The sequence below is a fragment of the Blennius ocellaris genome (assembly GCF_963422515.1).
Source record: "Blennius ocellaris genome assembly, chromosome: 8".
NCBI lineage: Eukaryota > Metazoa > Chordata > Actinopteri > Blenniiformes > Blenniidae > Blennius > Blennius ocellaris.
The window spans coordinates 10,232,168-10,258,769 of NC_137657.1; the positions used below are offsets into that span (position 1 = coordinate 10,232,168).

Below are 26,602 nucleotides of genomic sequence, written 5' to 3' on the forward strand. Positions count from 1 at the left end.
GACTTCGGGAATGTCAATAAGAGCATTTCTATACAGTAGGAAGACTGAGGACGCCAGCGCGCAGACACAATGACCTTCTTCCATTCTCCTCGGTGATAATGACCCAGACACAGACACACTGCCCATCAGGCGGACCTCTAATAAAGCCCAGCTCTCTCTATCATCTGCTAATAACCTCCACGGAGGAGCAGAAGTCGCGGCCAGGCCAGAGGAGGGGGTAACAAAGCTCGTGGCGGACAGGAAGTAGTGGGGAAAACATCCTGTTTATCGATCTGAGGACTGTGCACGGCCTGATGACACATGGCGGAGACTGCATTCTTCCTCTGCATCCCCAAAACACACAAAGACAAAGAAAAGGGAAACACACAGTGCGAAACATTTCACTCTTTAACAATCAATCCTTTTTCCGGTGGACTCATTTGCGAGACTCCTGGTTGGTTGCCACACTGCTGCGCACGTGCAACTGTAATTGCGCACGCACACACGCGCGCACACGGGGATGTTATTCTTCCAGAGATAGGATGGGTAAACTCGTTACTCTTTTCTTAATTGGTATAGAGATTCCATCCTTTTTCCCCCCTCACAGCAACCCCTCCGGGGGAATGCTGATTAATTGTCCTCTAAGTCCTCATAATACATCCCCCAACCTCTGCGCACATACAGGCATACATCCTCAATTAGAAGACATTCACTCGAAGTCTCTGTCGTCTAAGCCATCCTCAAGTCAGCTTCACAGCTGAGGAGAGGGTCTTTTTGTTGTTTTTTTTTACATTCTCCAAGGTTGTCTTTGCAGCCTTCACCTCACTGGCTCAGTCTGACAATGTAGCCGTGCAGTTGGTCTGAGAAGGCCTGGAGAGAGAACTTATCTTGCACCCTCCGCCTCCCAGCTTGTCCCATGTCCCCGCGGAGCCGCGCGTCCCCGACGAGCCTCTGCATGGCCTGGGAGAACGCCTCGGCCGTGGGCTCGCACAGGAACCCCGTCTCCCCGTCTGCCACGCTCTCCAGGGGCCCCCCAGAGTTCACCGCGATAACGGGGCAGCAGCAGTACATGGCCTCCACAGGAACGATCCCAAAATGCTCCCTGCTGGGGGTGTAGAGCACCGCCGTGCTGCCCCGCAGCAGCGCCACCTTTTGTGCATCCGAAGGCGAGCGCAGGAAAGTGACACAGTCCCCCAGACGGAGCTGCGCAGCCAGCTCTCTCAGCTCGGCGAAATGCTGGGCATTCTCGGTGACGCGGTCGTCGTAGCCCCCCGCCACCACCAAGTGAACGCCCGCTCCCTGGCCGGGAGGAAGTCGACTCCTCAGGGCCGCCAGAGCCTCCAGGGCCAGGCCCAGATTCTTCTTCCGCTCGTATCGGTTCAGAGAGAGAAACAGGGAGGACGTCCCCTCGGGGAGCAGCCCCTCCAGGCCCTGGGGATCAGCGGGCGGCTGGTCAAAGGTAGACGTGTTGAGGGAGGGATAGAGGACGTCTGTCTGGACGCCGCTGAGACTATGAAAGGTCTCCCTGAAGATGCCTGCGGTGAACTGGCTGTTGACCAGAATCTGAGAAGAAGCACAGAGAGATTAATTCATAAGGATCTCACATATATCACAGGTATTTTAATTCCCTATGAGTTGGATAGCAGCCCGGGGTCTTTGATTATTCTAAAGTCTAGACTAAAATCGAAATGTCAGGTAATTTCTGTCAGGGCCTTCAGCCGTTACATCTGCCCGTGGTGACCGGGCTGTATCATATTTTAAATAACCGTTATGGTATATTCTCATACGTTTCCAGTCAAAAACTTCAGTTTTATTGTATGTCATTTCAGTGCATATAGAGAAGTTTGTCTAGTTGAGAAGAGATACTTCACCCCTCGGAAAAAAAAAAGAAACAGGAACAACATGTGGCTGATGCTACATTTAATTGCTGTATGATTGCTATGTAATTATTTTGCAGGTACAAAGGCAGACGGATGCCACTTTACGACTTTGTATGAGTAGCAGGCGGCAGCAAACACAGCGGTTTTTCTAGAAAACTTGCCACACCGTTTCCTTTTCAGAAGGTTTTTATGTGTTTAAAAACCGGTCTGGGGTAATACAGTGACAAGCACCAGCATCACGCTGCAAGAAGACTCATGTTAACCTTTATGTCAAAGAAGTCCTGTGCTGAGTTTACAGGTTCTCTTGCTACATTGAGAAAGAATTCAAAGAGAAAGGTGTCCCCTTGAATTGACATTGGCATCAAATTGGCTGATTTTTGCATGAAGTAAATGGTTTTATCTAATTAGACGTTAGAATAAGCATCTCAGTTGGTTTTCAGTTATATTAAGGCTCCATGCAGGGCGTTTTGAAGTTGTTGCCGCAGATCTTGTGTGCTTCTATTTGTCTATGTTCTGTTTTTTTTTTTGTGTGGGAAAAATCAAAAAAATACAATAAAGACAGAGAGCTCTTTGTTACGCTTGCTATAAGGATCCAACATTACGTTTGCCACAGAAAGAACACCATACTATGACAGATGTATATCTTATACTTTTGCTATACTATAGAGATAATCCAGAGGATGTAGAGAGATTTAACTTTACTTTGAACAAGCAGGCACAACCTAGCTATTGTCTAATCTGCAATTTCCCCAATGTAATATTTACAGTCTAATATATCTCGTCATATAAGTGTACTTTATGTAAATGCATAAAGGACATGGAAACAGGTTTATTCCTATTTATTTAATCTGATGTGTACTTAATGGCATTTTGTTTTCCTTTTTTTTTTTTGTTGTTGCTTTGCGTACAATCTCTTTGCAATCTAAATGAACCAAAGCGGGACGATCTTTTTCCAGCATTCACGTCAGAAAAAGGAAAGGTGTCGACTCCCATACTCCGTGATCATATTACCATGTCAGCCATGCCGGTGGTGCTTTCCTCCAGCCAGTCAATGGGAGCGCGGTAAAGCTTCTTCAGGGTGGACTTACGCTGAGTTAGCAGCTGGTCTGGGAAGTGACAGTAGAACAAAACCTTCTTTTTGTGACGAGAGAGCCGCAGCACCGGGATGCACGCCGACACCTGAGGTCAAACGATAGACAAGTTCAAAGAGTTTCTAAATGCCTAAAGAGGCTAAATCTCCTGATCACCAGTAAATCTGTCACATTCTTGAAACACTTTAATTTCTACAACAGTAGAACAAACATAAGAACAAAGGGAGCAGTGTGTCTGTATGGAAGAAAAAAAGCTGTTGAGAGTTGACTGTTTGCTTCATGTTGAGGTGTCTTAACAGGGTGTGACACAAAAAGGAAAGACAGCACTCCCGTTAACAATGGGACCTGTTATCTGCACGTTTTAGCCAGTAAGGATATGCTGGTGCCTCAGCAAGACTCAAACAAGTTACAATCAAACAGAGAAAGAGCTGAGAGCAGTCATCGATGCGGCTCACCTGATCACAGAAGATGACATCGTACTCCACCCCACTGAGGAAGACCAGGTACAGAGTCACGAAGATCATCCTCAGGTAGGCACACAAGGCATGCAAATAGCCAAATACACTGGTGGGGAGCCAGTCTCCCACACACACCTATTGAAAATGAACAAGAAAAACGCATTAGAGGAAAAACAGTCCATAGATACTTGAATCCCTTTTAATCCCATATTTGTATTTACCTCCTCTACACATAAAATGATGAGTTCATTTCCATGGTTTAGTGCATTTTCACCTGATAAGGTAACAGTGCTACTCTGCAGCTTGAACATATGTGACAATCTACTAGTTTAATTCTTACTTTGTTGATTTACCATCTTGTGAAGAATGCAGAAAATATAAAGAGACTGGTTTTGGGTTTTTGTTGTACTTTCAACACGTTAATAACTGAACACAATCAAGTCATAAGTCACCAAATACATGGTGTGAATGCTGCGACAATGTAAAAAAATATTTTTTTTTATAGCATATCATATTTTATGTCAATGCGGAATGATGTGTTGTAGTGATGTGTGTGTTGGCGCACCACAGGAAGGTCTGGATCCAGAGTCTCTGAGAAACAGTGTGTCGGGTCATAATGGGCAGTCCAGATCTGAACACTGCAGCCCCGTGACTTCAGAGCAACTGCTGCATCAACCACGAGTCGCTCCGCTCCCCCAATACCAAGGTCAGGATGGAGAAACACCACCCGCACCATCCTACAAACACAAACACTAGGTCAGGTAGCAACATCACTGTGTGAGATACTGAGCAGGGAGTGTCTCCGTGGCAACCAATGCTGATCTCCATTGATCTCCTCACCCATCCGCTTTGTATCGGGAATTTTTTCACAGTATTTTGCGATTTGTTTGTAAATGGTTACCCATTAACATCCAAACCTCTAATTGATTGGTCCTTGGATGATGACAATTCATCCCGCAAGATTTTATGTAATTTTAGTGTGCAGTTTTTGAGAAAAGTTGGTAAAATACATACATACAATCCAATAAATAAATAAATACATGCGAGCAAAAACATAACCTTCTCGCCCAACTTTTGTTGGCAAAGGTAAAAATTTTGACAGACTTACAGTCCATTAGATTTCTACTTATGTGTTTTGAATACTGGCTTTGGTAATAGTCTACATGTGTATTTTATATGTGTCACACATTTTTGTGATTTTATCCAAAGATCAATAAATAAGACTGAAGGATGAGTGTAAATCTTGATCTCTGGCTCATGCGGTCCATTTTTCAAAAAGCACTGCCAATATCAAATACAGTAAAATAAATAGAACTATGAGGTGTGTAACATAAATAAACCATCATTTCTATCCCTGAAAATATTGCATGACCACAGAATGGATATCATATTATGAGGCTACCTGGATGCTAACAAACTTATGACAAATAGCAAACTGACAGCAGGAAAACAAATACTTTTAATGACAGCTTTAGATAACTTTAGTGTCTCAAGCTACAGGGAGATGAATGAGGGGGCTGGTCTATCTAACAAGTGGGATATTCGCCCCATTTAAGCTATCCAAGTTGTTTTACTGTTTAAAAACAGAACCACGTTCACAGTTTATCTACAACAAGCTGCCGTTTACCTTAGGATCGTGTCACTACCTCCAAAGTCTCGAAACCTTGAATTATGCTCCGTCTGGCTGCTACTGGCTGGGAGCAACTGGCACGAAACTGAACCATTCGGATGCCATTTTGGCTCAAATCAAAGCATAATAGCAATCGAATCGCACCGCCTTTCCAGAACCACAATGGCGCCTGTTTCCCGACGTTGTGAAAGTCGTGCTTCCTGTTGGACACGTCTTCTTCAGATTCGAGACAGCTCAATAATTTGCCTTTCGAATCATGATTAGATTTGTGTAAAACAATTACTACCATTGAACACTAGTATGATTTTTATTATATCTAAACAGACTAAGGATAGTGTCATTTTAAATGTAGACGTTTTAAGGGGATATTTTGCCATTGAATGCTAAAATCTGTTCAGGCGTCTCTTTGGACGCCTTAACTGGTCTTTCGTTTCGCCGTCGTGTCCTTTTTAGACAGGCGTCAGCTTTGTGGGCTCTCCTCTTCAGTTTTGATCAATCCACACACAGGCTCTCTGCCTCTTTTTAACGTGGACATCAGACAGAAAAGGCGCTTACGTCTTTAACTAACATCGAGACAACTGCAACATCATGGTAAGGATCCATTCCCTCACTACCAGTGTCGCCTTTATTTACTCAAACCGGCTGCACTGCATTCATTTAGAGCCGAGCTAGCAGTGAGCTATCTGCTAGCCCACTGGCTAACGCTGGCTACTCTTGTGTTGACGTGGCTACTAGTCCACATCTAATAAGTCCCAAAACATCTATTTAAAGATGATATGGTGTTAAATGATGCGTGATTTATGTGACCGTGAACGGTGTGAGTCGACATTTGATTGTTGATACCAACTCAACTGGTAGATACTAGTACCATTGATGGAAAAGATCTTTGATTTGAGTTTTCTGATGTACCATCTAAACCAAAGTCTTACACAAGCCACTATTTCATTGATGAATCCCATCATCTTAATGCGGTAGACTTATTAATTGTTGAGTTTTGTGAGGTAGCGACAACAATGGATTAAATTGAGCACAATTAAACCTTTTTTTCCCTCCTCTAGCCTGGACCAGCAGCAAGTGCAACCAATGTGGGGGCGTCTAGCCGTTCCCCCAGCAAGACAGTGGCTCCCCGTGCAGCAGGATCCACAGTTAGGCAAAGGTACACACAATCACAATCGTCCCACTGATCTCTGACTTATTTGAGCTCCACTTAACGCAGCTGAATGCCACTCAGAGAGCCCAATGACTAAACCAGGAGGATTACACTTGTTTGTACTTTTACATCTCAACTGGTGGCTCTCTTGAGTGCCTCGTCCATCTCCAAACACGTGGCCAAGAAAGTGTTGATGTTTAAAATGTGTAGGTTTCCCTGTCATCAGAACCACGTCCACCAAGGATCTCGGAAGATGTTTTAACCAGTTCGGCATCAGGTGTTTAGCGTGACATGACTGTTCACTTGTTATCAGTACATCATTAAACGATTGAACCATCTTCAGAGGAGAGATGATTTACTCGTCTCCACACGAAGTCCAAAACCAGTACTCAAGCAGTGGAAACGAATGACAGTTATACCATCCAATAGTCGGTGTGTCCATGCCAGTTGTTTTTGTTTGTGCAAAGACATTGTTTATTTCCATTACACACTGTCATGGAAAAGCAGCTGTTCATGTTGCTGTTATGTTTTTACCAATTGTACTGGTGTCCTCTGTTCATAGCCTCAATACAGTGAAGGGTGGTTGATGTATTTCAGCCTTCCCCTGTATTTTTGGCTGCTCTGAATAGATTAAAGCAGATAGATGTTCTTCTGTGGACTTAATCAGTGTGTAATCACGGGCTTACTGTTTACTCTCGCCTGCTCATTATTACCCACTACTATCACACCTCTTCATTACCTCATTAACCTCTGTTTAATCTCCTCAGATGAATGAAGCAGTCATGGATCAATCTGCTCTTTCATCACCAGCTGCTGTAGTAGAAATTATGTGCTGAATATAGTGTGTAATAAGACTTTTTTTTTTTCATTTCTCACTGATTGTTTTTTAAATGTCAGGCTCAAGTTTGATTGTCCTAAATGGATTTTAAGATGTCCGAGAAGCTGGAACTCAAGAAATATGACTGTTCTAGGCAATTGACTGGGTACTTGGACAATACACCCAATGCTGTTGTGTGTTGTTCAACAGAAAAGCCACCAGCAGTGGCACACGCAGCGGCGGCAGGACTACAGGGTCGGCGGGGACTGGTGGCATGTGGCGCTTCTACACTGAAGACTCACCAGGCCTCAAAGTGTAAGTAGAGGTCATAAAAACAACAATTATACCCACACGCTCACTAACTGGCCTGACCTTTTGACATTTTAAGTTGCAGCCAGTCGCGTAGAAGCACTAATCCACTGGATTTCCGACACTGCGAGTATTTAATGGTGGGAAATTGAGCAGGCGTGACTTTATGGTGGCCCAAGGTATGAGCCGTGGATCGGCTGGGGTGTGTCTAGACGGAGATGGCGACGTCGGTGAAGTGCACATTTGCAAAACTCTCCGCCGCAAACTTGTATTCAGCTCCACGCTCGCCCTCCCAATATCAGGAAAGTCGTCCTGTCTCTTGGCCGTCGCCGGCCGTTGGTTGATCAATGGTGCTGTGGTTGTTATTGAGTGCGTCTCTCCAACAGTCGAAGGAGGGCAGACTCGCCATACAGTGCTGTATATCGAGTGCGTGTTTGTTCCCGTGCTAGACGCCGGCTTCAAAGCTTCATTAAAGGATCCTCGCTGAAAGGTCAACTCAATTACAGCCTTCTGACAGGGGGGAGTAGGGGGGCCAGCAGAGGAGATGGTTGGCATGGCAATGCTGCTACTTAGCGATGCGCTCCTCCACCCCCACCTCCACCACCCCCCCTCTGAGCCTCCTTCAGAGATGAGAGCCCCTTCTTGTTTCCAAAGCTCATCAATAAAATCAGGCTCCCCAGCTCAGACTCGGGCTCTGTTTGGGGTTACAGCAAACGGTGGGATTTATCGGGGTGTGTGTGAGATTTAATCTGGGTTTTAATCAGTGTCTGATTGTTGTGACAGCGGCCCGGTGCCAGTCCTGGTGATGAGTCTGCTCTTCATCGCATCGGTCTTCATGCTGCACATCTGGGGAAAGTACACGCGCTCCTAAGAAGCCCGACCGACGACCTCTGACCCCCGGCACCTCGGCCTCTTAACTCTTTGGACCCGGACCAAACGGCAAATGAACAACGACTTCACACCCAGTTTCCTCCTCAACAATCACTACCACAACATTCGAATTGGATTTTTGTGACCCGTGTTGCGGCGAGATCTTCACCTGAATCTGACGTTGGTAAAACACCCACGTTGTTTCGTCTCTTCTCCCCACTTCACATCCGACGGTGTGAATGAGAGGAAGTCCTGCAAACTCGGATGGGACGTCGTCCCTCTTCAAACCAACAGCAACACGTGTTCCCTCAACTGCTGCACAAAATGTTTTACTGCAGCATCCAGGAACGTTGTTCTTTTCAGGCCTCCAGCAAACATTTCTCCTCGTAGCCTGAATAGCTTTTTTTTGTTAACGGCATTTGTACAAAATGTAATTGTATTAATGTACAATAAAAAGTTTAAAAAAAAATTAAAAATCAAGTGTTGTGATGTTTCACCTTCTGTTTTTGTTTTTCCCAAAGTTATTTGAAGTTTAAACAAGCCGTTTGGGTGTGAAATAGTCTCAACTGTGTTTTTAGTCACAAGTGTTGTGACTTTTAACCTTCGGTATCCATTACCAGATTACTGAAAGAGGTAGAGTTTTACCAAAAGGCATTTATTGATGTTTGTGTGACCAAACATTGCGGCCTGTTTTGGGGCTTTTAGGCTGAACAAACAGAATTTGAAATGTTAAGTGTTTCAGTTTGATTGACGGTTCACTTCACAAAAACAAGTTTCAACTACTTGAATTTGATTTGACTGAGCGTTTGGCGAACACTCAAACTGAATCGCAGGATACTCCTTTACCACTGCGGCCAATGCAAATATGTTCACACTTGTCTACACACACGGACTATATATACACTGAAAACTGATTAGTTCAAATTTCAGTCTACTTTTACAGAAGTTCAGAGACAATTATCCTCAAGATGAGGAATCCCTAAGTTTGAAATTTTTTTTGTCTTTATTAGAGGCAGCAAGCAAAAAAAGAAATGTTTAAGTGTAGAATTGTTTTTATTTTCTGTTTAAATACAAATTATTAAAAAGGTGATAGGGGGGGCTTCAGTCACCACTATCAGGCAATGATGTGAAAGATTCAATATGATTTAATGTTTCTGAGTCTTGAATTGAGTTCAGCAAACCAGTGAGGGAGAATATCTGAGCTTTCAAGTCTGATGGACGGTAACGGTTCTTTCACTCGTCTTTCTCCTCCACTTTTAAATGATAATGGGCTGAAAAAAGAATCACATGTGAATTTAGGTAGAATTAAATCCTGCAAAACACCACTGCATCCTCTCAAAAGCAAACACTACCCTGATCTTCTCAAGTAACTAATAAGACTAAAAAGAAACCAAGTTGTGTGAGGGAATTTCTCGCAGACTGTTGGATCACACTGGATTGAAGTGAACTCAATGATCAGTGTCTGTCAGGTTTTCTTCTACTTTCTTGACTTTCCTTTTGCATCTGGAGAAAAAAGAGCTTTCAGGAGATTTCAGCAAAGTTTATTAAAAATAATTTTTCAATCATATGAAGGAAAAATGTAAATTGTGTTACAATCGTCGTGAAAAACTGCTGTCTGGCATAATTTTGTAAAAATGAAAGCTTAAAAAGTACCTACCTGCGTGCTCTTTCTGTGTTCTCCTGCTGGAGGCGCTGCAGACTGTTTTCTGAACGCAGGAGACTGGCCGTCACTGACATACAGAGCTGTCCTCACCCAGGGATGCAATTGACACATACTGAGTGGCGGTTTGAACATTTTAAACATTAATATGTTAAATCTTTACTGAGCTCAACTGGACTCAGATCAAACTCTGAGATGTGAGTAGATTCCTCTCTGCCTGAAAGTCTCTTTGAGATAAGTGGGAAAGAAGATCTAAATGGTGAGAAACATTATTTAAATCATTATAGATCATTGAATGAAAATAAACCTCTTTAATTTTGCTGATGTTGAGTGTATTATGTGGTTTACTGTAATATTGTGAGCCCAACCTGCCTCCACCAGGTTCTCTGTTGAATATGAAACCTGTGTGTGTGTGTGTGTGTGTGTGTGTGTGTGTGTGTGTGTGTGTGTGTGTGTGTGTGTGTGTGTGTGTGTGTGTGTGTGTGTGTGTGTGTGTGTGTGTGTGTGTGTGTGTGTGTTAAAGCTTGTAGCTTGTGTGTTAAACGTTGCATTCATGTCCTGTTCATTTATTCATTCTGTTGCTATGGCTCTGCTTTCCGAAAGGCCTCCAGTATTCGTGGCAAACTCAAACACCGCTGTCACATCACTCTCCCTATCCTCTCTTACACACACACACACACACACACACACACACACACACACACACACAATGAGATACACTCACAAACTCCCCGGCCCAATCCACGGTGGCACAACACGGCAGTGAGCCAGAATAATTCAACATAACAATTAAATATGAAGGAGGCCGGGTGAAGCCGTCCCTCAGTGTTTAGGAGTCAAAGTCAGACTCCGGCAGCTCATGGAGCTCTGCAGCGCTTCACACTGCTGCAACCTGTACTCTCAAACTCCTCCTGACAATGTCCACACAAGTCAGCTCACTCTTTCATCCAGGGATGAAAATGACGGAAATCATTATTTCATTTGGTAACTTTCCCATTGCAACAATGAGAAAACTGACCCCATAAGTAAGCAGTTGAACTATAATAGTTTTTATTTCTGTCCTATATTTACACACTCTGGACTTGTGGCCTAGAAGATATAGTAAAACAATGTTTTCTAACACTTTTTGAGGCACGCATTAGTTCATATAAAGGGGTGGTTGAGGTAAGATAATTGACCAAAATGATAATATACAAAACTAAGGAAATGACTGTTACAAGTCTACACATGTGGTATAACTTTTGCACCTTGATCTGTGCTCATTCTACTTCATCTAATTATTGTCATTTTCTCAAACACTTTTCTGAGAAGGTGAAGGTTCATTTTCATTCACACATTTAATAACAGGGTGCAAGCTTTAAATGTGCGTGTTGGTATGAATGAAACATTTCTAAAATGAAACTACAAAGTTACAACATCCAAGCTTAAACAGAGAATCCAACCTCATTTTTTCGGGGCCACTGTGCAAGGTCTCATTCATGCTGGAAAGTGGAGGCTGCATTTGAAGAGGTATTAATTTAGCAATAATGTACAGTGGAAATTTAAGTAAAGCCACGTTTAGGCAGTAGGTGGCAGCAGTGAGTCTGCCGAGGTTAACGTTTTAGTAGTTTGCTGGTAATTGTAGCTAAAAGCTTCAAAGGTAGTTTATTTTTACTTCTTCTATTCTTGACCTACATGGCAAGAGGCATGGTTGGTTCACTCACTGCGCCTTCTCGTGGCACAAATTGGTATTACAAGACTGACCATCCTGCTGCTCGCTGGTTAACTTTTAACACAAATTTTTAGTTATTTGATTAACGGTATTCTGTATTGTACTTTTAAATACTCTAAGACATTGCATTGTTTAAAATCTAAAAAAAACAGCATATTTAGATATATATTTGTATTGAATACACTGAATTATTGTCCTGAATTATTAATTAATTTGCACAACTGCATCAATGATATAGTAACCTTGCATCAGCAGCACCGACTTTATCGAGAAGACTTTAAATTACACGCAAACCACATAACCTCCGATATTAACTTAACCATGTCGACGATTGGAAGTATTGGAAATGAAAAAGAGTGTCAGAGTGAAAACAGAGAAGGAGCTGTCTTTAAAGCACTTCCTTTTTGTGTTTCTTTTTCATCAGAAACCCATTTCCTGTGAAAGAAACCACAGGCTTTTTAAAGGGATTGTCCCTCGCATAGAGAGAGGTGAAAGTACACATACACACTGGAAGAGACATGTAAATAGGTCACATATCTTTTCTTTTTTTTTTTCTGTGTTTTGCAAGAAAATGCTGCAGTGTGGTTGAGCAGGCAGGTAACAGAAACTGTTAAAGTCAAGCTCTCTGTGGTTTTGTCACTCTGTCACTTATCCATCCATCATGTGTACACACATGTTTATGCCCAGAGATTGTAAAGACGTGCATGATAAACACAGCTTTCGTGATATCAGGACGAGAAACTCCTCTTCACTTTCAAAGGCCGGGCAGAATCATTGTCTCCAGATGAGTGTGTATTCCTTTTCTTTCATTTTTTTTTAACAGATCACATGGTTGATAAAGCACGCGATGGATGGCCAGGCGGGTGGAATCGATCTACACACACTGGCCAAGTGGGTCCTGGGGGATGTCCCAAAAAATGCGAGGCTGCTGCTGGAGGTGATGTCGGGACACCGTTGGCAGGCTCTGCCCTGTGAAATGGCTGCAAAGTTACTCTGTCACTAAAATAACCTCCTGAATTAAACACTGAATGAAGTATCATGGTGGGACAGTGGTTAGTGCTGAGAAGTTGCGAGGAGTTTGCGTCTTCTTCTTGTATTGGTCCTACAGCTTCCTCATAATCCAAAGACAATCTTTTGAGGTGATCTGGTGTCTCTGATTTGTGTTTCATTGTCTGTCTCTCTCGCTGTGTGATGGACCTGTAGTCAGTCCAGGGTGGACCCGGGTTTTTAGAGTGAACCCAGAATGGACTTTAACTTTAACTGTGATGAAGTTGGTATAAAAGATGGATTGGTTATGTGATATACAAGAAATTACTGTAGGTTCAAGTGTATTCAGTGCTTTTTCTTATAATAATACAATAATAATTGTACGAGACAGCATCATCTTATTATGATCTCCCTATGATGATCTATTAAATACAGACGTAGATTAATACCTTGAATAATTGTAACATTTTTATTGATCATTTTGGGAGTTATACATCGCTAATCTGTGGAAAGTACATTGTTATTGTGAATTTTACTCCAACCATCTATCTTTTATTAAGCTGTTTCCTCTCGTCGCCTTTTATCTCCTTTACTCTGGGCAACACTTAAACAATTATGATTTAATTGTACAGAAGAAATGACAAATGCCCAGCTTCAGTGACCAGAGATTTGCCAGTTATTACTCATTTGTGTGGTGCAGAGCTCTGTTAATGGCCAGCAATCAGTAGCGCCGTGTGATCTGCTGAGAGGCGAGAACTTGTTCACTGTAAAGTAATCTGGCATCATATTTTACCATCCAGGTCACACGGTCACTGCCGTATGTACTGTTTGTGGGACAGGAGGGTCTGAGCTGAGAGGGGGGGTTGTGAATGTGTGTGTGTGTGTGTGTGTGTGTGTGTGTGTGTGTGTGTGTGTGTGTGTGTGTGTGTGTGTGTGTGTGTGTGTCTGTTCGTGCCAGCTTGGCACTCCCTGATTTTTTTGGACTTAGATCCTCCTTCAAACAGAAATGAGAGACGCCACGTCAGGGCCAAAACGGACTCTGCACCCATCAGTAGCCCATCTCTCACAGAAACTAATCCTCCAAGTGACACGTGCTCTTCTTGTCCTCAGCGCATGAAGTGTGAAGAAATATTAACGACTAAAATCTCTGAATATTTCCACGCTGGTTTGAAACTGTTTGTTTTAATAGATTGCAGGTGGTATATTTGTATCGTGTCTGGCACGTACCTAAAATCGACAACACTATTTAAAGCATTGCGCGACCTCAGCTGTACGCGACACAACACTGTCACAAGTCACGTGACGGTGAAGGAGAAAACAGCGCGTGCACACCCTCGCTGTTATCTGTCCCATTAACAACCATTTCAGCTACTTTTATCAACCCAGCGTAAATTACTCATTGAAATATGAACCCATGAGGAGCACAGTGATAAGTGCTGTTTTGTTTAAACAAAGAATGAAACCAACAAGAAAAGACTAAGAAAACACCATCATCAGACAAAATGACTTATTGTTTAATATGTTTAAATGTTTAAATGACACCAGGAAAACACCAGAGAGTGTTTCATGAGCGCAATGTACAAATTGTTGCCATGTTTTTCTCGGGGTGATAATCCACGTGCGAGAACTTCATATCACAGTTATTGAAGATATAAAAAAACCAAGTAGGCAAACAGCTGTTTAAAATCACTGTCTAATCTCGAAAGCATCTATCACAGACTCCCACTGTTACTGGTGTGAAAGAGTGATATATTCAATTATAAACATTCCCATTATCACTACCGATATAAGGTGGTGCGATTAGTAGTAGCAGTATATCAGAAAACAAAACCACCAATCAAATTGTCAATATAATTGTGTCAAGATTGGCAATATAAAATTATACTTGTTTAATACGTGTTTATGAGCCAGTGTTTTCAAATGTGCTAATTGTTAATACAGTCTAACAAGAAACGTCTGGAATAGATATTGCAGGGGAGACAGCATAGGAAAATTGTGAGGGGAAAAACAAAAGGAAATTATTCGGCAATGCTTTCTAAAAATTATGACAGAAGTTTTTTTTATGAGAATCTGTAGCGTAAAAGTCACTAAACCATCAAAGCCGGAAGTACGAAAGAAAGAAAATGAGTAAGAGAGGAGTTAAAATGAATTATTTATAGAATAAACGAGAGAGATGTATAACTATAGGAAGATGGAAACGCGTGGAGACAAATAATGTTAAAGGGAAACAAATGGTATGTTGTCGGGCTGTTGCAACAGATGTAACCGGATGGAACAATGTGGAGGCTCATTTAAACACAGAGGAGAGAGAAAACACTTGAAGGTGCAGGAGAGGAAACCAAACAAACCTCTGTTTGATGAGACGACAGTGCGGCAAGGATTAGCGTCGATGCACAAAAAAAAACCACAAAAAAAAAAACCCCAAGTGAAGAACAGGTAAAATACTTTATGTGCAAAGCTGTCAATGTGAAGCGTGAATGCATCTGAGAGTCGGCGCCATAGTGGATGTGTGTGAGTAGAAGATGAGGACAATCCCGGCACAAAGGCCACAGTGGTCCCTGTGACCCCTTCTCACACACATGCCCCCCCCCCTGGATGGCGAGGCTACGTCAGGCCTGGTGATGCCCCTTGTGACTGCCGCTGGCATGCAGAGGCAACTGCGCTGTGATGTCACAAACATGTGCCCCCCCCACACACTGATAGCCGGCAGCAGAGCGGATCAGACTGGACCTGCGGGGACACAGCAGCCAAAGCTGGACTAATTTAGCGGGGGGGGGGGGGGGGGGGGGGGGGCATCTCCGGTGACAGCCTTGTGCTTTCTAATATTAAAGACACTTGGCGTGCAAGGGTGTATTTGTATGCGTGTTGTTTATGTGCAATGTATTTTTAGCCAACTGTATTTTCCACTCCTTGTGCAGCAATCCAGGGCAGCCGCAGAGAGGTGGGGAGGGCAGGAGGAAAGAGGTGAGGCCGAGGAGGCGGCGTAGGGTGTGGACACGTCAGAAATCACCTGCATCTTATACAATACTCATAATGTCCTCATTAGAGTGCTAAGAGACACAAATTTTGAGTTTATTTGTCAACTGCCAGCCAGGTTTTCTGCCTTTACTGAGTCAATTATTGCTCATCTGAACTAATATCACAAAAACATAAAAGAGTTCACATTCTCATGTTGGCTCAACTTCAAAGTATTCAAGTGCATACTGCAGATGCATGGATGAGGTGAGGCTTCTTACAATTTGTCACGCTTCATTTATTAATGACAGCAATGACTTCACCGGCGTCTCTTTCACTCTTCCCCTGCTCAAACCGCGCTACCAGGCTCGTGGGTGTCGTGAGCTTTTCATTTTATGGTTTGTGATTTTTGTATACTTTCCACATCGTGATGTACAGCAGAGTTGCGGTGCTGATGAATGAAGGAGGCCGTCACATAGACTGGGAGCACCCATCACTCTCACAATTCCTGGACAAGCATTAAACATGACACGTTCATATAAAGTAATGAATAACGTCAGTCGCCGCTGACTGCTGCTTTAAATTATGAATGATTTCCCATCATCTATCTCGGCTCACCATTCACATAAATGTTCTTCTAAAGTACAATCTATCTGTTTCCTCTTTATTTAAACCTGTCATGACTCATTTGTTCGGCTGGGGGTGGGCTGCTGTTGGACAGTGGAAACAAGTTGTAAACGCAAAAATTACAAGCACGTTCAATTGTTATGATGATGGTTTTCCTATTTATACAATTAGCAAATATGGAGATGTGTCTGATATTCTAATACTGTGTATTCCAACTCTTAATGTTTCACTACAACCTGAGGCGATGGCGCAACACACCTTCAACTTAACTGAAGTGTCTGTTTGAAGCGTTGACAAAATTACATGTAAAAACCTGTTTTGGATTTGCTTCACAATAAATGTGACACTCAAATATTTGATGAACTGCAACATGTGTCACCTCCATCCTGCACTTATTAATATCGGTGATTAAAGTTGAAAGCTGACGTCAGCCCTCAATAAGATAACATAGATTATGTTGTATTTTTTTTTGTTAATTAAATGCATTTCCTCTCACCACTGATGACATAGATTCAATTGTAGAGATAAACTCATCTTTAATTTCATTAATACAACACAAACTTGCAACTTTAGTACACAAAGCAAAACCATGGTACACATTAAAGTTTTTATTCTTAAAGTCAAACCTGTTTTGCTGTCCCAAAGAAATCAATGTTTTTAGACCAGAAATTGTGCTTTTCCAACATGCACGAAAAGGATTAACATTATATCTTACGTAAAAAAGAAATGCTTCCTGCTCACCCGGAACCAGCAAAGACCCCCAATATTCAACCTGTTTACACAAATTCTGACTGAAACTCTAAGGTTGGAACAATGGACGTTTATTTTTAAAAAACAAAAAAAAGGGATATCTTCACTAAGATTTGGAAACCTTTTGTCAATCTGCGACTTTTATGAGTATTTATATTACTACTTGAATTTTAATTTCATATTGGGATCTATATGTTTGTAAAAAGTTCCAATAAAAAGATAATTGAAAAAAAATGAACAAAAAAAGGAAATGGCCCCTGAGCTATAGGCACAAGGGCAACTGGCCTCCGGCCTGTTCACCCAGAGCTCGAAGAGCAGTGAGAGTGAACCTGATGACCCAGATGATAAATCTGGTTTGGTCACCAAGAGTTGCTGGAACAGTTATTGTTATTAGACACTCCTTAACTCCTTAGACACTAAGTGTATAAAACTGCAGTTTTCCTCTCTGGACGGTTGCCATGTATAAATTATCTATCAGAAAGACTTTTGTTTACACCCAGTGATACACCCACATGATTGCAAATGTTCTATTACACATGATAATAAGAATTATTTGTGAACAGATCTGTCAGGCCTGGTTGATACACATGTTATGCTGTATGCATGTGACAGCAGTCAGTGATGTTGCATTAAGGAATTTTGGTTTTTATGGAATAGGAGTGCTGACAGGTGCACACTGATGTGCGTGTGTGATTTCTGATATGCTGTCGAGCCATGACCAATCAAGTGTAATCCACTGCTGTGAAAATTATTCTTATTTTTTTTTACATTTTTCTTGCATTTTTGCTTTGAGAAATGTTTGATCAACTGCTTTTACTTTCCTGTTTTCATCATAAATCCTCTTTACAGAAGATGTCAGCACAACTCTAGCATTGCAACAGTCTCGGTGTGACACAGCAGCTGCAGCGCAGACACACTGCCCTCACTTACACTCTTTAAATTACGCAAGACTCTCTCTTTGTGCTCAAGGTGCAAAAATTTGCATATTTGTACAGTATGCTTTTTTTTTTTTAACTCAATAAACAAATTCCATACTGTATACCTGTCATTGTGATGTGATATACTTTTGTACTCTGTAGGTCTGAGCGAGGAGTTCCCTCATAATATTCACTTGTAAATCAGGATAAGGGGGGACCTGCAGACATTTGAGCATCGACACGTCAGAGCCTCGGGCCATACAGAGGATAATACTATAATAACAGCTCAGTCCTCCTGTTGCAGTTCTCAGTAGTTGGGAGGGTTTTGCCATGAATAACACTGATAGCAGCTTTCTTCTATCTTTCGCTCTCTGCACAAAGCTCTTTTCCGCTCCTTTGTCCAACCCTTTGATGGTTGAAGTATTCATCACTGATCCCTCATGTCAGAGCGCAACAATACAAAACTCTAAAATCAGAAAGGAAGAAGTTCTGATTTAAAATTCAATTGACATAATAATGAAACATATGTACATGTTTAGGCTAAAAATACTTAAGTGACAAAAGTTTGTACGTCACAGTATGACATGGTTCCACTTGTTTGGAATTGTAAATAATGTATTGAGTTAACACAAGGATAAGAATCTAACAGTTGCACTTTAATGAGATGCTTGAATAGGAAAACAAATGGGCAGCAGTGGATCATTTTGTGTCTTTGGGCACCAGGTTGTCTTCAAAGTCTCAAAAATACACAACTTCTTGATTCGAGCAGGAGCTCAGGCGCTTCTGTGAAAACACACTTCTACCTCACAGCAAGAATATCTCAATCTGGAGTTTAGGACGAGGATCTTTCTCTGCGGAGTTTACATCTTCTCCGGGTTTTCTCTGGTTTACCTTCAAATGTCCCAAAACATATATCACCATTCTGTTTGCTAGAATCCACCATGAGCTGGATAAAGTGGTAAACAAGGTGGATTAATAACAAGGGTGGCAGCTCTTTGCCTTGTCAGTGTGCGGCTCTTTGATCCATCAACTGAAATCATCGGAGTGCTGCTCCTCCAATTATAAATAGTTCTCAGGTGAACCTCAGAGTTTGAATTTTCTTAAGTCGTACTTAAATGCCTCACTCAGCGCACAGCACCATGACAGCAACATACTTCTCTGACAGCATTAACACACTCCACAGCTGTCGCTACGCTACAGTTGGCAGGTAGGGCCAGTTCGAGCATATATTGGCAAGTAAGCAAAGACTCAAGTACAGAGACATCTCTGACTGGTTGGCCAACCCTGATCTAGTGTGTCCCTGTCCAACCCATCCACTGCATGTGGGGGGGAAAAAAGAAGAATTTTTGAGAAAACATCAATTCAACTCGTCATAATTGAGAAGCCAAAGAGTCTAAAGGGTGCAAAGAGCAAAAAAATAAAAAAATAAAAAATGTGTGAAAGCTCTCGTTAAGCATGACATGTGGACTGGATGTTGTTCTGGAGCGTGATCCTAAAAGTTCAGAGGCTTCACCAAAACATCAAAACCAAAACTACTAGAGCACCTTAAAAAATGTGCTGAAAAATATTGGCGTAAATACATGTGCTCACTGTCTGCCTCAAGGTTCTCTTTCCTCCTGTTGTCTTTCACGTCACTTGCTCTGGGCTTTCTGTTTGCCTCTGGTGATCACCAGTTGCTAACATGAATAAATGGATGGAAAAAAAAAAAGAAAAGAAAAAAGAAAACGGGTAGTAAAATAACCTGCTGGGGGAGAGAAAAAATGCAGACTTGCAGATTCTTCTCACATAGATTTGTCACGGTGAATGACTAATGAGCGGGGACAGACACGAGTAAACATGACAGTGGAAGCATATGTGTGTGTGTGTGTGTGTGTGTGTGTGTGTGTGTGTGTGTGTGTGTGTGTGTGTGTGTGTGTGTGTGTGTGTGTGTGTGTGTGTGTGTGTGTGTGTGTGTGTGTGTGTGTGTGTGTGTGTGTGTGTGTGTGTGTGTGTGTGTGTGTGCGCGCGAGCACTGGACTTTAGCTGTTTCACTATGTATTATTAAGAAGCTGAGAAATACAAGAAAACACAGGAGCTTGTCTTGTTTAGCAGGCAACTCCTGTTTCTTTGATGAGGCTCTTACATATTGATGATTTAGTTGTGAAGCTGAGATTTGTGGCCAAAAAGAGAGAGAGGAAAAAAAACTTAAGGAATTTCACTTTGACCTTTCAGATACTTTAATCTAAATGCTCTTGTAGACGAGTTTAGAGGAGATTAGACACGTATTTTACTAAGGTGCATTTGAATGTGCACATGTGGGGGAAAAAGTGTGTACTTGTGCATAGTTTGGAGGAGCGGTGAATCCATGTTGTCGCTGGATGTCAAATCTAATATCATCACATAGCCGCTGGATGTCTATTATTCATGAGGTCGATGTTAAGAATCAACCAGGCCTGATAGGAGAGCCGTCCCTCCCCCCAGCTCTTCCTCTTTCCCCCCATTGCGCCCATTCGATAGTTCTCAAAAAATTGTTTTCCCTCCGCCGTACTCTTTTCTGCTGAGTTTTGAGCCGAGATGCTTGTGAACATGAAAACTGAGAGTGTTTACCTCAAGGGATGACAGTCAGTGAGCGACAGGGAGGCAGACACCAGGGCCTCTGACACCCCAACTGACAGTGTTGTAAAGCCAGGGGCCAAATGATGGGAGGAAGACAGAAACGAGCCCGAGGAATAAATGAGGAAAAACAAGGTGATAGAATAAAGGTTTGCAGGCGGGGATGAGTGTCAAACATCCAACAGTCAGAAAGGATGTAGAAACTCACATTGTCCCATAACTCTTAGGGTCATAACTCATTATTCCGCATGCAGTGGGCACAAAGAAGTCTACCTGCATGTGGTCTTCTTCTTTTTTCAACTTCAACTTCAATTCTGTGTATTTATGCATAACAACATGATGATCTCACAGCACTTTACTTAAAAAAATAAAAGAAAGAGACACATCACACAATTTGACAGGAGGGAGCAGTATATGGAAACGATAATGGACGTCCCGCATCTGTTCGCGTTGTATTATTTTTAGATGATCAACCCAAATTGCGTATAAACTGAAATTGTCATGTGACCCGAGGAGCTGAGATTTAGTGTTGAGTTGCTCAGAAGCAAACTGGCTGTTTGGGGGATAGTGGAGTTTATATTACATGGCATAACACCGGTTTTATCTAAAGCATCAAAAACTTTAAAATCAGAAATGAACAAATGTCTGAAACAGAATATTTTAAATCCAATCACAGCCCTAATGTTTGCTGATAAAACACAGACGGACCACAGGTATCCCAACTACTCCTTCCTTGGGAACCAGACCTTCAAAAGATATCTTTTATGAACAACTCCGGAAAACAGTTACTCAAGTGCGAATCAGTCAGACCTGAAGATTCTTTGTACAAATCCTCCTCGCGCTCATCATGCAACACTTCCTCCAACACGAACACATAAACATACGTAGTTGTATTCTTCCATGTGGAAAATGTCGCATGCTGGTCGTCTGACTGACATGCAGGTATGGCCGGTGCCTGCTGCTGCTCCACGCCTCACCGGCCCATTAAAAATGTAGGTTTTTACGGAGCGACAACAGAAACACTACACACAGAGGATCTAATACACACTCGGATCATGAAACATTTTCCTACTGTGACTTGTTCTCACAGTAGGAAAATGTCAGGAAAGGCGACTTGCATCTGTTTTTTTTTTTTTTTCAGGAACAATCATATATTTGCATTTATGCATATTTTCACGGAAAAAGATCACCGGCCTCATGGTGGTGAAGTAGCTAGCACTCTCGTCTCAAAGTGATAATAAATACCAGGTTGCTTGGGGGCATTGCTGTGTGTAGTTTGCATAGTTTCCCTAAGCGTGCATGCGCTTTTTTCCATGTGCACAATTCCCTATAGCTCCACCTTAATCCCTGTGATGAACTGGAGCCTGCTCAGGGTGAAACCACTCGTCCAATATCAGCTGTGATAGGTTCTCTAAGTTTCGAAATACAATATTGTGGACAAACAATGAAATGGATCGATGCCTTATTATAAAATTAATGCATTAAAAAAGCACAACATTTTCATATATTGTATCCACTCCTATTCATAATGTTTTCTTGTATCTTGTACTTAAAACGTGTGTTTGTAGAGGTTATGTATCAGCTCGAGCCAAACATATCAGTGTTTCATAGCAACTGCTTTATCCTGAGAATTACAACTTCAGCAGCGAGACACCAGTGTGCCTCCGTGTCACTCGTCTGGGCCTTTGACGTCCCTGCTGGAGTGCGTATGTGCCGCTCTGCGCTTCCTGTGCGTGGACGACCGGACGGTGATGTCAGCACACAGCCTGCAGCCTCTGGTCAGTGGACTCGGGCTGAGGTTTGGGACCGTGTATAGCCGCAGCAGCTGGAACACACGCCCCGAGGGAGAGCTGAGAAAGTGGCCACAAACCTCCCTCCCTCCCCCCCAGGGGAGACAGGGATCGGGGACGAGCCTGCCTGCCTGCAGCATGTTATTAGTGGATGCATTGTGATGCTATTCTCCTTCTGTGTACCACATTGTTGTGCGTAGTCACTAAAATCATCCTGTGCGTGCATCAACGCTCGTCTCCGTGTGTGTGTGTGTGTGTGTGTGTGTGTGTGTGTGTGTGTGTGTGTGTGTGTGTGTGTGTGTGTGTGTGTGTGTGTGTGTGTGTGTGTGTGTGTGTGTAGAGTTGCGCACAGGAAACAGTGGTGACGCGCTCACACCGCCCACCATAGATATTACAATGGAAAGCCAAAGCAACTGAGCAACTGTACACCCCTTCTGCCCTCCAACACACACATGGAAAACTACCATCAAACTGTGCTACTGGTGTACCGGCCAGCTGGCAGGTATCTTCACTCACACACTCGCTCAATAAAGGCTGAGTCAGGACACATTATTCTGTGTGTGTCTCTGTGTTTGGCGACAGTGTGGAGATGATGGCAAAGCAAAATGGTGTAGACACACTCACATGCTCCTCTCCTGACACGTGCGAGGGTAAACATTGATTTCCTTGACTGACGTTAACACCCTGTTGAGTAAACATACACCCTAACTCACAGCAGAGCAGCAGGCTGTGTGGACCGCTGAACGCCGGGGCCTCTTGGACTCCGCCGAGCGGCGGCAGGCCCAACAAACAGCGCCAGTTCAGGGTTCAGAGCGGCCTCGCTACGGCTCCCCCACACATACAGCCATAATACACAACAGTGCATACCAGTATTATGGCTTGACAACCCCCGATCGTCAACACACCTCACTGTCATGCCCCACAGGGAAAGAGACGGAGAAACACAGGTCACAGAAATTTACTCTCAGTTACACTCGGGGACGACAAGTTTTGATTTAAGTTTTAATCAGCTAAAAAAAGAAAAAAACACAAAAAACATGAAAAGATCAACATTTTGGGATGGTTAGGGAACAAAATGATGTGTCTATTGCTTCTATCTCAACCCTGCCTTGTCCACAATAGTTTGAAAGACACTACCTGGTGTTTGGTACGAAGAGGAAAACAATTCTGTCCAGGGATTGTTAGACAACATGAGCAGGATATATTTCACTTACGTATATGTCACTATTCAAATGTGGCAGGATGCATACAAACAGTTTTTCACTACAGAGATTCAGATGCATGATGGGTGATTATATGTAGAAATCCACGTACTTGGAAAAACACGTGTTTGCAGGAGATATATTCAAACAATATATTGAAAATAAAATACACATGATAAAGAAAAAAGAGGGCGAATGAGTGTTTCAGCATGGGAACACAAGGTTCAACAAGCATCATCATATTTAGAGATGAAGCCAAATGCCCTCTATCTTTTCAAATAGTTTATTTTACAAGCTGCTTGAAACCAAACTAATGATACAAAACTCCAATAGACATGTGAGCCCTACTGGCTGTTCTTATTTTCTTCCTGTCAGTCGGCAGTATAAATGTGAGAGTGTGGATTCCACTTCCAAATGCTTATGTAAATGCAGTAGAAACTAAAGCACACATGAGATTAAAAATAAAAGTCTTTACTAGTTTCTATGAAGCAGACCAACCTATTGGTCTTTGCTATTCTGCTAAGCTAAATATGTTTTGTTGTAAGTCTGACCATGTTGAACCAAAAACAGGAAATGTCAGAAACTGTGTCTTTCAAAGCAGCCCAGTTGTTTTACCTCTAATCTGCATGTGGCCCTTCTGCTTTGCACCTGCTATAATTAAAGGACCCGATACCCCGAGATCCTGCATTAAGAGTTCTGGATTGCACCCAAATATATTGAGCTTTCATTTCGCAGGTGATCCACTAAAAATCAAACCATGACATGTGCAAACTCATGTATTCAAATATTTGCGTGCTGTAGCCTGTTTACACAAAAGAAATCTGTTGGAAATCTTATCGGTTCATTTGTTTGTGTTTTTTTTAACGTGAAATCAATGAGTGTGATGAGTCGGTGGAGAAATTTAGCAAACACATCAAAGCCTTACAGAAAGTAAATCAGAAAAGAGTGTTATACCTCAAAGCGTGAGGCAGATCACCAGTCCACCACGGGACAAACACACACGCAATTTAGGCCTTGTATACGTGGCAACGTTTCAAGTGAAAACTGCTTTGTTTTTGCGTTTTCAAAACATGTCTGTTTACACGGAAACAATGTCCGTTAACACAGAAACGGCAGAACCATAGAAAACCATGTCATTAACATGCCAGGCCACGGGCTGTTGGTACGTCCATCTGCTGAGCATGTGCAGAAGAACGGCTTTCTACAGCCGTGGTGCGGAAGGATCCGTAGCGGCGTTTCAGAAAAGCTGCATTTTCTGCCATACATATGGATAATCAAAGATAGAAAAGAGACACAAAAGCAGACAGTGAATCATTTTAGCCCAGTAAAGAAAAGCCGGGACAGATCGGCGACTAACCAGGAGAACATGAGGTCCAATCTCTGACCGCGTTCAGTGTGGATCAAACAGGGGATGTGATGTCCAAGTAAGGTATAATCACTGTGTTTTATGCAGTGATTCACTATGTATTCATAATTGTTTTCCACAAATCGGCCCTGTACTTGTCGAACAGAAGGCTGTCATTGCCTCGAGCATCATATTGTTTTCTCTCTTTCAGAAGTGACAAAACTTCAAGATTCCTCTTCAGAAAGGAGGACCGACCCCGGAGAAGCGCTGCAGAGATGGTTGTTCGTTTCAGCTTCTGTGGTCGAGGGTTCAATACAGGAAGGGATTCTACACACACTGTACAGTGAGGGGCTTTGCTGAATTTAGAAATTCAGTAGATTTCTGTTCCTCTTTGATGGTTAGTCTGCTTAAGCTCTCTGAAAATGGTGTCCTGGCTTTTGTTTCAGATTGATAAGTGAGCAACTTGCGACCTCTGAATCAAAATGTTTCTATATTACCACTACGTCTGCCAGTTACAAGGTAAATACATGATTCCAGGTAACACAGTCACTTTTATTTTTTATCACTACTGAGATTATGACTCACTACTACAAGTGAAAAAAAGAATTGTATGTATGGACTGAACCTCCCGGACGATATAATTTCAACACTAATCGAGCTCATTTGTTTTGTCTTACTACAAAGCTCATCACCTGTGTATGAAGCAGCTCATATTTACAGTCCTTAATGTGAAAGAGTGGAGTAAGCATGACATAATGCAGACAATAGACACACTGTTTAAACACTGTTTGGGCCCTCCAATCTGTACAATCAGCTCGATTTTTAAAAGTGAGAAATCCATAACAAAGTTAAAAATCAAACAAATGACCGAAAATCAGAAAATGGGTCGTGAATTTTTGGTCTTTCCGCTTTGAGGAATTGCTCTCAGTTCAGCCTGCAGTTTAACACTTCCACTTTGACTGTGAATGAAACCATTCCTCGTGAATGCAAACCATTAAACCCCCTCGCTCCACTTCTAAAATATTTATTGTCTATAAACTGAAATCACTGTGAGGTCAAGCTGAGCCAACAGTTAATGGTATGTTGCAGCAAAAACACAGATTTTTCTGTTTAACTTTACAGTTTTGAAAGTTGTTACAGTTCTGGTTATCATTACACTAATCACACAGATAAAATAGATCCTTTAGGCTACTGTAATCTGCTTTTTCATCTACACAGTTTTATATAAACCTTGTTTGTTTCCTCTGACAACCACACACACACACACACACACACACACACACACACACACACACACACACACACACACACACACACACACACACACACACACACACACACACACACACACAACCAGGAGCCAGGAACCAGAATGTATCAATGAAGAGCAGCGGTTTACTGCGAGCCCCGGGTAGGGACATTACAAAAGATTGGATATGAAACCAGCTTATTGAGGCACAAAAATTAAAATTACTGAGAGGGGGGGGGGGAATCCTAAATATTCTCACATGAAGTGCACGATGGGATTTTGCAGTGATCTGAAGGAAACTTAATTTTAGAATCTCTCCTCCCCCCTGGGCTCAAGCTGATCATAACACTGAGCCCAGGACGTCATAATCACAAGTAAAACTGGGCGTCTGGGCACAGCGCGCTGCTCTTACGCGTGTTCTGAAAAAATTCTGGGAACTTTGTTTTCACGCCTTCTTTCATGAATTAATCTGTTGAAATGGATAATTGTGTGTGTGAGTCGGGGAGACTGTGAAACAGACCAGAGGGGGCAGTCATGGTACTGTAAAAGGACTCAGAAAGGCAGTTGTGAGTGTATGACTATGTTTTTATTTCTTCTGCTCCACTTTAAATGTTGATAAACGTGTGATACGTT

General features: G+C 42.4%; 2 protein-coding genes across 3 annotated transcripts in view; one reads left to right on the forward strand and one right to left on the reverse strand.

Annotated features, from left to right (window-relative positions):
- Positions 1 to 26,602, reverse strand: part of alg2 (ALG2 alpha-1,3/1,6-mannosyltransferase) — a 40,082-nt gene continuing 13,480 nt past the window's right edge. The window contains exons 1-5 of one of the 2 annotated variants that reach the window (XM_080500955.1): positions 5,036 to 5,084; positions 3,974 to 4,145; positions 3,406 to 3,543; positions 2,871 to 3,038; positions 1 to 1,542 (exon numbers count right to left, since the gene is read on the reverse strand). In XM_080500955.1, the coding sequence (XP_080357081.1) occupies positions 802 to 1,542; positions 2,871 to 3,038; positions 3,406 to 3,543; positions 3,974 to 4,144 (1,218 nt within the window). In that variant the 5' untranslated portion in view covers position 4,145; positions 5,036 to 5,084 and the 3' untranslated portion in view covers positions 1 to 801. Of the gene's footprint in view, positions 1,543 to 2,870; positions 3,039 to 3,405; positions 3,544 to 3,973; positions 4,146 to 5,035; positions 5,085 to 26,602 lie in introns of those variants that run through there. The other variant, XM_080500954.1, reaches the window with a different exon arrangement.
- sec61b (SEC61 translocon subunit beta) lies at positions 5,498 to 8,660 on the forward strand. The gene is made up of 4 exons (XM_080501118.1): positions 5,498 to 5,629; positions 6,097 to 6,194; positions 7,216 to 7,320; positions 8,098 to 8,660. Exons 1-4 carry the CDS (start codon positions 5,627 to 5,629, stop codon positions 8,183 to 8,185), a joined length of 294 nt encoding a protein of 97 aa, XP_080357244.1. The 5' UTR covers positions 5,498 to 5,626; the 3' UTR covers positions 8,186 to 8,660.